The sequence below is a fragment of the Sycon ciliatum genome, chromosome 11 (assembly GCF_964019385.1).
Source record: "Sycon ciliatum chromosome 11, ocSycCili1.1, whole genome shotgun sequence".
In the NCBI taxonomy this organism is placed as follows: Eukaryota; Metazoa; Porifera; class Calcarea; order Leucosolenida; family Sycettidae; genus Sycon; species Sycon ciliatum.
This window is the reverse complement of record NC_088653.1, coordinates 13058825-13069702: the sequence shown is the minus strand read 5'-3', so window position 1 is coordinate 13069702 and position 10878 is coordinate 13058825. Positions and strand designations below refer to the sequence as shown.

The window sequence follows — 10878 nt, the reverse complement described above, 5'->3', positions numbered from 1 at the left end:
TTGCTCAGTGAGCAAAAGAATAAGTTGAATATTGATGTGAACGCTGTTAGACTTTTAAATTCAAGAGGAGACTGTCCGTGAGGAGAGATTACATGAATGTCCAAGCAGGGTAGGACACTGTACCCTCTTACTCGCGTATGCTATGAGTGGCCCAGTTCCAGTTCATTCTGAGAAGATGGTGATAAGCTGCTGTCTTGAACTTTTGGATGTTCTTTGGGTGAAATGGTTGGGGAATGATAGAGGTAGGCAGCTGGTTCCAAATTGGGATGACGGAGTGAGGAAAGGCTCGACTCACATTGTTCCGGGAATTGGCAGGAAGAACATTCTGTAACTGATGGGGATGCGCGGTGGACAGTCGTACAGCCTGGCGGGTGAGGCGTGTGGTCCTGGGTTGGTGTGTCGGGGGTGGAGCCATTCTCGAGAGAAGAGCGGGAGAATTATCGCAAAGGGCTTTATACAGGAGGCAGAGGGCAGCGATGGTGCGGCGAATTATGAGGCTAGGAAGCCAGCATTGCGGATGTATTGCCTTGATGGCTCGCTCCTGCACCCAGTCCAGCCGATTCAAGTGGGAAGGAGCTGCCCCCATCCAGACGATTGGGCAGTACTCCATAACCGGCCGGACAAAGGCTTTGTAGGCTCGAAGCCGGGCAGGAATAGTAAGCAAGTGAAATGCCTTGCGCAAGGCTCCAAGTCTCTGCGTTGCTCGGACTACAACAGTTCGGATATGCTGGCTGAATTTTAGCTGATGGTCAAACGTGACGCCGAGTACTTTGATGGAGGGCTGCTCTTCGACATATTAAGGATATAGCACACAACAGAAGTTATGAGCGATGAGCAATTGGTGCGAATGTGAAACGTGATAAAGAACTCAAATGCTAATCTTCCTACCATCACAGGAATGGAATTTAAGAAAGTTAAAAACACACTAAGCAATAAGCGTCTGAAATATAAAAAGTCGATCTGCTTTTCGGAATCTTTACTTCGTAATTTGCTTCGTAAACCTACGACTTCCTGGCGCATCTATATATTTATTTATTTATCTTTATTTATTCAACATATACTTGTACTTGTGGAACATGTACAACTGTATGGAATTTGATGGGAACAGGCGGATTATTCCAATTTTATGCGATTCGTATGCAATTTATTATTATTATTATTTTTTAAAAGAGGTCGGAGGCGGATAATACTTTAAAACGAAGGTAAGTTATGGGTCGCAAATATCCACGCAAACACACATCCAGTCATAATAAGGCACTTGTCATAAGTATCCGAACGTTTTCGGTCCCTTCTCATCAAGGATTATACAGGGAATGGCTCAAGCTGGAAAGACTAAAACTTATATAGCGTAAAGATAATTAGATAACAACACTCGTGACAAGGTGGAAAATTATCAAGTTTAGCACGACACAAAACTCGAAGGAAGATAATAATAGTGACAACAACATAGTGAGCAAATTAAGTTACATTGTTACCACCTCGACGAGGAGTAACACCAAACAATTGTAGCGACAACACATTTTCTTTCTTTCTGTACGCAAAGTTCAGGATCTAACTTACGGATATACAAAGCTTCTAACACAGCCAAATGTAACGCACATCTACCACGTGACAATATTGAGAAAACATTATTACTGTACAACTCACGACAATTGGTACGGGCTGACAGATGTTGCTTGATTGACGAAGTGCGATTCTTACCTCCATTGGGTGTTGTCTCCTCCAATGTCCCGTCATCTCGCCTCTTCGTGGCATCACCACTATCTGTCTCTTCGCGTTTCCGCGGCCTTCCACGTTTCTTGACACTAACCGTTGGGTGCGCGATACCCGGTGTCCTTTCCGTTACGTCTCCATTGAAATCCGCAATGGAGGAGACGTAACGGAAAGGACACCGGGTATCGCGCACCCAACGGTTAGTGTCAAGAAACGTGGAAGGCCGCGGAAACGCGAAGAGACAGATAGTGGTGATGCCACGAAGAGGCGAGATGACGGGACATTGGAGGAGACAACACCCAATGGAGCTAAGAATCGCACTTCGTCAATCAAGCAACATCTGTCAGCCCGTACCAATTGTCGTGAGTTGTACAGTAATAATGTTTTCTCAATATTGTCACGTGGTAGATGTGCGTTACATTTGGCTGTGTTAGAAGCTTTGTATATCCGTAAGTTAGATCCTTAACTTTGCGTACAGAAAGAAAGAAAATGTGTTGTCGCTACAATTGTTTGGTGTTACTCCTCGTCGAGGTGGTAACAATGTAACTTAATTTGCTCACTATGTTGTTGTCACTATTATTATCTTCCTTCAAATTTTGTGTCGTGCTAAACTTGATAATTTTCCACCTTGTCACGAGTGTTGTTATCTAACTATCTTTACGCTATATAAGTTTTAGTCTTTCCAGCTTGAGCCATTCCCTGTATAATCCTTGATGAGAAGGGACCGAAAACGTTCGGATACTTATGACAAATGCCTTATTATGACTGGATGTGTGTTTGCGTGGATATTTGCGACCCATAACTTACCTTCGTTTTAAAATTATTATTATTATTATTATTTTAAAACGAAGGTAAGTTATGGGTCGCAAATATCCACGCAAACACACATCCAGTCATAATAAGGCACTTGTCATAAGTATCCGAACGTTTTCGGTCCCTTCTCATCAAGGATTATACAGGGAATGGCTCAAGCTGGAAAGACTAAAACTTATAATTATAGCGTAAAGATAATTAGATAACAACACTCGTGACAATGTGGAAAATTATCAAGTTTAGCACGACACAAAACTCGAAGGAAAATAATAATAGTGACAACAACATAGTGAGCAAATTAAGTTACATTGTAACCACCTCGACGATTGCCTTATTATGACTGGATGTGTGTTTGCGTGGATATTTGCGACCCATAACTTACCTTCGTTTTAAAGTATTATCCGCCTCCGACCTCTTTTAAAAAAAATATTATTATTATTAAAAAATTGGTTGTGAGCAACACTGGCTCACACTCAAATAACTGCTTTTCACCAGAAAAATACTATATTTCAACGTTTCGGTCATGAAATAACCATCATCAGGAATGAAGTGGGCACACCGGTTAGGATGGGTTAATATATGAGGAGCGCTGCGAACTGATAACAAATCACACCTGCATGCACTATGACGAGAGAGAGAACAAAAGGACAAAACATCACCAAAAAAAACAGGTATAGAAATAACGCAATACGCGACAACTCTAAATATGGCACAGGTACAAGCAACAAACAGAATGTACATGTGCACTAGGTGCGTGCAGACATGTAATTGCAGGCGCTAGCAACAACAGTAGTAGTAACAGTGCACTAGTGCAAGGGGTGCAAAAACCACCACTATCCAGGAAGAGCGAGTATCAGGGCCAGAAATATGTACAAGGCGGTACTTCACCAGAGAATTCACAGGAGGTCCCATCCTGCGTTATTGTTTATGCTGGGGCTCGTGTCGCGAATTTGTATTGCTTCGCGTATTCTCCTCCTGGCCCGATCCGACTCAGTGGCAAGGACGCGAACCTCTGTGAATGCCGACTCGCCAAGCGGCAGTACCTCGCCGCCATGGTGAAGTCGGTAGTGCTCGCCCAGGGCTTTTCCAGACGTCTTGTTGCGTGAGTTATCATTGTGTTCTTTTGTTCGCGTTGCTACACTACGGCCAGTCTCTCCAACATACTTCTCCGAGCACTTGCAGGTCAGACGATAAACCACGTTGCGTCTTGTGCATTCTACCTCGCTCGATTGGCATGCAACGCAGGCGGCTTTAGGCCTTCCTCGTCGCCTCGGGGCAGCGGGATCCACCCACTTACGGCAGCAAGGTCCAGTGAGGCTGGACTTAGTGACGCTGTTGGAAAGCCTTGCATTCTTGTAGATTATCTGTACATTTAGATTGTATTTGTTTAGAAGACGGTGGACCCTGTAGTGGATGGCATCCGTTTTGAATGGTAACTTCAACGTGGATCGATAGTCTTTCTTTTGTTTAGCAGGTCGTCTGGCTCGTTCATGAGCAGTCGCGATAACTTTGTCAGGAAAGTTGTTGAATTTTAATGTGTCAATAACCTTTTGCTCACTTCGCTGGCGGGCTGCAGGATCAGAGGAAAGGCGGGCCGCGCGGAGGAATTCCGAAGACGCGATGGCGAGTTTTTGCTGTTGCGGAACGCACGAGTTGAAGTCTGAGACGAGGCCACTGTGGCAAGCTTTGCGGAACAGCTCGAATGATATTGCGCCCTCGGAGGAGACATGAATAGTCGTGTCCATAAAGTCCACCGACCCAGTTTCCTCCGAAGATTGATACGTGAACTTGATGCTCGCATTGGCGGTATTGAAGTATGCAATCAGCTGGCGGAGAAGCGCGGCCCCCAGTGTCCACAGCATAATGATGTCATCAATATAACGCTTGTAGAGTACGGGAGCACCAGGCGAGTTTAGCAACAGCGAGGTTTCGAGGTCATGCATGAAGATAATCGCAAACGGGGGCGCTAGGTTGTTACCCATGGCGATGCCTTCCCTCTGGTGGTAGACCTTCTCACCAAATCTGAAGTAATTGGATCTTAGAACGAAGGTTAACAGCTCTTCGATCTGCTCCACGCTTAAACCAAATGTGTCAACAGACTCGATGTGCTGCTGCAGGACTCTAGCGACCGCCTCCACCCCCTCAGTGATAGGGATACTTGGGTAAAGAGCGACCACGTCCATTGTAACGATGATGGTCCCCGCTGGGGCTTGTAGGTCGGGATACACTTGCCGGATATCCTCCAGTGCTTCCAGCGTGTTTTTAAGATGTGCTGGGACATATTTCAGGCATTGGTTCAGTATACGCTCCAGGACAATAGAAATATTGGTCACCGGGCTATCAACAGCTGACACAACTGGCCGAAGCGGTACCGTGGCTTTGTGGTCTTTAGGTAGGCCATACATCTCCGGAAACCTGTTGTCGCCAGGGAGTATGGCTTGGTACAGGTCCTTCTCTAGTGTACCACCACAGACGCGTTGAAGGATGGTGCGCGTTTGCTTCTCCCAATCATCGATGGTGACATTGACGGGTGTGAACTTTGTCCCATCTGACAGGATAGTCTCGGCCTTATCAAGGTACGTTGCCATCTTCATCGCCACAAACTTATTGCTCTTGTCGGACCTCTTGACGACCACGGAATCATCGTCGCGGAGGTCGGTAAGCCGCTCGCGGTCTGTTCGAGACATGTTAGGCCGGGGAGCTGACGCTGTTCGGTAGATATTCATGACCTCGCGCTTGAAACTGGCCAAGCCGAATTCTTCTTCCCTTGGCAGCTTTGGACCCTGTTCAAAACCGTGGGCTTTGATATGCCAAATTTTGCTGTCGAATGTGTCCGGTTCTGCATTGGCCTGGTTCTGCTGCTCCACATTTGCGTTCGCCCACCACCGTAGCGAATAGGCCATTCTCTCGACTCCAACCTCCACATCCTCCAAGTCTCTCTTCCCCACTCGGCCAGTGGATGGCACAAAGCCAGGGCCGTTCCGCAGCACAGGTACTGTCTCATTGGGTACGCAGTGATCTAAGTCGAGAACGCACGCTGACCGGTCCTGGCCAGAGTCACCCGCTGCTGTCTCCGCCCTAACTCTCCCTGCACGAGTTCTCGTCAAATCAGCTTGCTGCCTTAGCCAGTCCAACTTCCTGGATAGGCGTCGTCTCGAGCTGCGATACTCCTTGTTGCGAACGGCATCACAGAGATGTCGGAGCCAAACGTACTCTTGCTTGGAGTATGGTCGGAGTTCAGCCCGGTAGGTGGTGAAGCTCCCGTAGCAGAGAGCTCTCCAATTGAACTTATCTTCTATGGCATCATTCAGCAGGCTTCGCACATACTTCTCCCGGCGAACCACTCTGGAGTGACGGGTCCCACATGCCAGAGGAATTGAGTGCTGGATGAACACTGGCGTAAGTTGTTCCCTGCGACATTGCAAGAGAAAGTTGAGTTGACATATGCACCTCTCCAACTTGAATGCCCACTTCACGTACAACCATGGCGTCCTTGTCCTTGAGGAAGAAAACCGATTTAAAATCTTGTAGGACGCATCACGCAGCTTCATAAGTAAAAAATTGGTTGTGAGCAACACTGGCTCACACTCAAATAACTGCTTTTCACCAGAAAAATACTATATTTCAACGTTTCGGTCATGAAATAACCATCATCAGGAATGAAGTGGGCACACCGGTTAGGATGGGTTAATATATGAGGAGCGCTGCGAACTGATAACAAATCACACCTGCATGCACTATGACGAGAGAGAGAACAAAAGGACAAAACATCACCAAAAAAAACCAGGTATAGAAATAACGCAATACGCGACAACTCTAAATATGGCACAGGTACAAGCAACAAACAGAATGTACATGTGCACTAGGTGCGTGCAGACATGTAATTGCAGGCGCTAGCAACAACAGTAGTAGTAACAGTGCACTAGTGCAAGGGGTGCAAAAACCACCACTATCCAGGAAGAGCGAGTATCAGGGCCAGAAATATGTACAAGGCGGTACTTCACCAGAGAATTCACAGGAGGTCCCATCCTGCGTTATTGTTTATGCTGGGGCTCGTGTCGCGAATTTGTATTGCTTCGCGTATTCTCCTCCTGGCCCGATCCGACTCAGTGGCAAGGACGCGAACCTCTGTGAATGCCGACTCGCCAAGCGGCAGTACCTCGCCGCCATGGTGAAGTCGGTAGTGCTCGCCCAGGGCTTTTCCAGACGTCTTGTTGCGTGAGTTATCATTGTGTTCTTTTGTTCGCGTTGCTACACTACGGCCAGTCTCTCCAACATACTTCTCCGAGCACTTGCAGGTCAGACGATAAACCACGTTGCGTCTTGTGCATTCTACCTCGCTCGATTGGCATGCAACGCAGGCGGCTTTAGGCCTTCCTCGTCGCCTCGGGGCAGCGGGATCCACCCACTTACGGCAGCAAGGTCCAGTGAGGCTGGACTTAGTGACGCTGTTGGAAAGCCTTGCATTCTTGTAGATTATCTGTACATTTAGATTGTATTTGTTTAGAAGACGGTGGACCCTGTAGTGGATGGCATCCGTTTTGAATGGTAACTTCAACGTGGATCGATAGTCTTTCTTTTGTTTAGCAGGTCGTCTGGCTCGTTCATGAGCAGTCGCGATAACTTTGTCAGGAAAGTTGTTGAATTTTAATGTGTCAATAACCTTTTGCTCACTTCGCTGGCGGGCTGCAGGATCAGAGGAAAGGCGGGCCGCGCGGAGGAATTCCGAAGACGCGATGGCGAGTTTTTGCTGTTGCGGAACGCACGAGTTGAAGTCTGAGACGAGGCCACTGTGGCAAGCTTTGCGGAACAGCTCGAATGATATTGCGCCCTCGGAGGAGACATGAATAGTCGTGTCCATAAAGTCCACCGACCCAGTTTCCTCCGAAGATTGATACGTGAACTTGATGCTCGCATTGGCGGTATTGAAGTATGCAATCAGCTGGCGGAGAAGCGCGGCCCCCAGTGTCCACAGCATAATGATGTCATCAATATAACGCTTGTAGAGTACGGGAGCACCAGGCGAGTTTAGCAACAGCGAGGTTTCAACTCGTGCGTTCCGCAACAGCAAAAACTCGCCATCGCGTCTTCGGAATTCCTCCGCGCGGCCCGCCTTTCCTCTGATCCTGCAGCCCGCCAGCGAAGTGAGCAAAAGGTTATTGACACATTAAAATTCAACAACTTTCCTGACAAAGTTATCGCGACTGCTCATGAACGAGCCAGACGACCTGCTAAACAAAAGAAAGACTATCGATCCACGTTGAAGTTACCATTCAAAACGGATGCCATCCACTACAGGGTCCACCGTCTTCTAAACAAATACAATCTAAATGTACAGATAATCTACAAGAATGCAAGGCTTTCCAACAGCGTCACTAAGTCCAGCCTCACTGGACCTTGCTGCCGTAAGTGGGTGGATCCCGCTGCCCCGAGGCGACGAGGAAGGCCTAAAGCCGCCTGCGTTGCATGCCAATCGAGCGAGGTAGAATGCACAAGACGCAACGTGGTTTATCGTCTGACCTGCAAGTGCTCGGAGAAGTATGTTGGAGAGACTGGCCGTAGTGTAGCAACGCGAACAAAAGAACACAATGATAACTCACGCAACAAGACGTCTGGAAAAGCCCTGGGCGAGCACTACCGACTTCACCATGGCGGCGAGGTACTGCCGCTTGGCGAGTCGGCATTCACAGAGGTTCGCGTCCTTGCCACTGAGTCGGATCGGGCCAGGAGGAGAATACGCGAAGCAATACAAATTCGCGACACGAGCCCCAGCATAAACAATAACGCAGGATGGGACCTCCTGTGAATTCTCTGGTGAAGTACCGCCTTGTACATATTTCTGGCCCTGATACTCGCTCTTCCTGGATAGTGGTGGTTTTTGCACCCCTTGCACTAGTGCACTGTTACTACTACTGTTGTTGCTAGCGCCTGCAATTACATGTCTGCACGCACCTAGTGCACATGTACATTCTGTTTGTTGCTTGTACCTGTGCCATATTTAGAGTTGTCGCGTATTGCGTTATTTCTATACCTGGTTTTTTTTGGTGATGTTTTGTCCTTTTGTTCTCTCTCTCGTCATAGTGCATGCAGGTGTGATTTGTTATCAGTTCGCAGCGCTCCTCATATATTAACCCATCCTAACCGGTGTGCCCACTTCATTCCTGATGATGGTTATTTCATGACCGAAACGTTGAAATATAGTATTTTTCTGGTGAAAAGCAGTTATTTGAGTGTGAGCCAGTGTTGCTCACAACCAATTTTTTACTTATGAAGCTGCGTGATGCGTCCTACAAGATTTTAAATTATTATTATTATTATTATTATTATTATTAAGTAGTGGTTGCGACTTCGGCGATGATTTGTAAGAAAGGGTTTGCTCCCCACACCGGAGCTCGCGCGAGCTCCGGTGTGGGGAGCAAACCCTTTCTTACAAATCATCGCCGAAGTCGCAACCACTACTTCGTACTGTTGTGCCCAGCGCGGGCTTGCGACTAGTTGGTTTGGAGGTGACAGCGTTGCGAATGACCGAGGGTCCTCAACGTCTGGTCTCACCGTCCAGGAGCGACACTGACTCACGCTGCTATCTGGTGTTCACGAGGTGTTTATCGCGCTGGAAGCGGAGCGTCTCTGTAAGTTTGTATCCCTGGTGATGTTTGTACCTGGAGAGCACTATATAAGTGGTGCTCTTCAGGCACAATCTTCCTCAGCCTACTCAAGCTGAACTGATGAGGGGTGAATTCCCCGAAACACTGTGTATTGAGCAGGGAGTGGTGCTTTCTTGCAGGTTTGCCGAGTCGAAGGTTCGATGGACTTCTCGTGTGCTCTGGATGGCAGTCGTGAGTCAGTCAAGTGTCAAGTAAAGTCGGCGGAATAGCGCGAGCTCCGGTGTGGGGAGCAAACCCTTTATTATTATTATTATTATTATTTCACAATCACGATGACATAGTGCCAATAAGCATGTGATGCGGGCGATTTTAACCAGCCATGGTGGGGACAACTGAGAAAAAGAAGGAAAAGAAAAAGAGAAAAGAAAACAAAACAAAAATAGTACTATAGGAACCTGGAGAGAGCAGTATGAAGATTAGGCTAGCAATGGAAAACACCGAACCCAATTCAATTCAACTTAGGCGCGGGCAGAATGGAACAAAATGCAGCGAAAGTGTAACGAGACTTTACCTCCTGCGGAAGCCGAGACCAATGAGAATAGGACTTGAACAGAGGGGATTTTAAAAGGATCGATGACCTGGCAAGTGGGAAATGGAGAGAACATCTAGTACGCGAGGTATTATTGAACCAGCTTAAATGCGCAAGTGCATGAGGAGGAGCAAGTTGAAGCTTAATACGGTGAATGAATTTGCATGCCGAGTGGGGAAAGCGTTCTGAGAGAGGGGAAGAGGAAGCCAAAATGTATTGCGTCTGAGAGGAGGTCAGAGGGGGCATGCGAAATATTAATCGAAGTAATTTACGGTGGGTGACTTCTAACCGATGCATAAGAGCGGAGGATAGACCGGAGGAGCAAACGAGAGAGCAGTAATCACACAAAGGAAGAACATAAGAGTGATAAATTTGTATTCGACAACCATGGTGTAGATGGGAGATGTGAGGAGAAATGCAGCCTATCGCGGAGCAAACTCGCTTTTCAATATAGGTTACGTGCGAATCCCAGGACAAGTGTTCATCAAGAAATATACCAAGGTGTTTGTGATTTTTAACAATGTTGATAGCAATGGGATCATCAGGGAAAGTAAAAAGCCGAGTCGTCAAGAGGGTGAGGTCACTGGAGGGTCGTGGGGGGATACAAAGGATTGCAGTTTTCGACACATTGGGGCGGAGTTTCCACTTCGACATCCAGCGCACAACTTGATTAATGTGATACTGTAGCGAGTCGCAGGCTTGCAATAAGCCTGGCTCGGTTATATGGAGCGCTGTATCGTCCGCGTAGAGTGAGGTATGATCCAAACCTGCCAAATCATTAACGTATACGATGAACAATAGAGGCCCCAAGATAGAGCCCTGGGGCACACCAGAGTGGACTGTTAGAGGGGCGGACAGGGCATGTCCAATTCGGACACTCTGTCGACGTTCAGTGAGATAGCTGGTGAGCCACTGCAGACACGGCCCGGCTACGCCAAACGCTGCTAACTTATGGAGAAGACCCCTTGTCCAGACAGTGTCAAATGCTTTGCTCAGGTCGAAAAAACATAGAAGGCTAAATTGCTTCTGATCCTTGCATTCATATAGCTTCTGCACAAGCCTCAGCAACTGCGAGGCGGTCGAATCGCCTCGCCGAAATCCAGACTGTGACGGGTCAAGGACCGGGTTCACATGTTGGTATAAATGGCCAAATGTCAC

General features: G+C 47.5%; 1 protein-coding gene across 1 annotated transcript; it reads right to left on the bottom strand.

Moving 5' to 3' along the window:
* Positions 1-6538: 6538 nt before the first annotated feature.
* Positions 6539-8176, bottom strand: LOC135827105 (uncharacterized). Its single transcript, XM_065339629.1, has 2 exons — positions 8127-8176; positions 6539-7652 (listed from the first exon to the last, which is right to left on the bottom strand). The coding sequence occupies exons 1-2, from the start codon at positions 8174-8176 to the stop codon at positions 6539-6541; spliced, it is 1164 nt and encodes a 387-aa protein (XP_065195701.1).
* Between the last annotated feature and the right edge of the window lie 2702 nt (positions 8177-10878).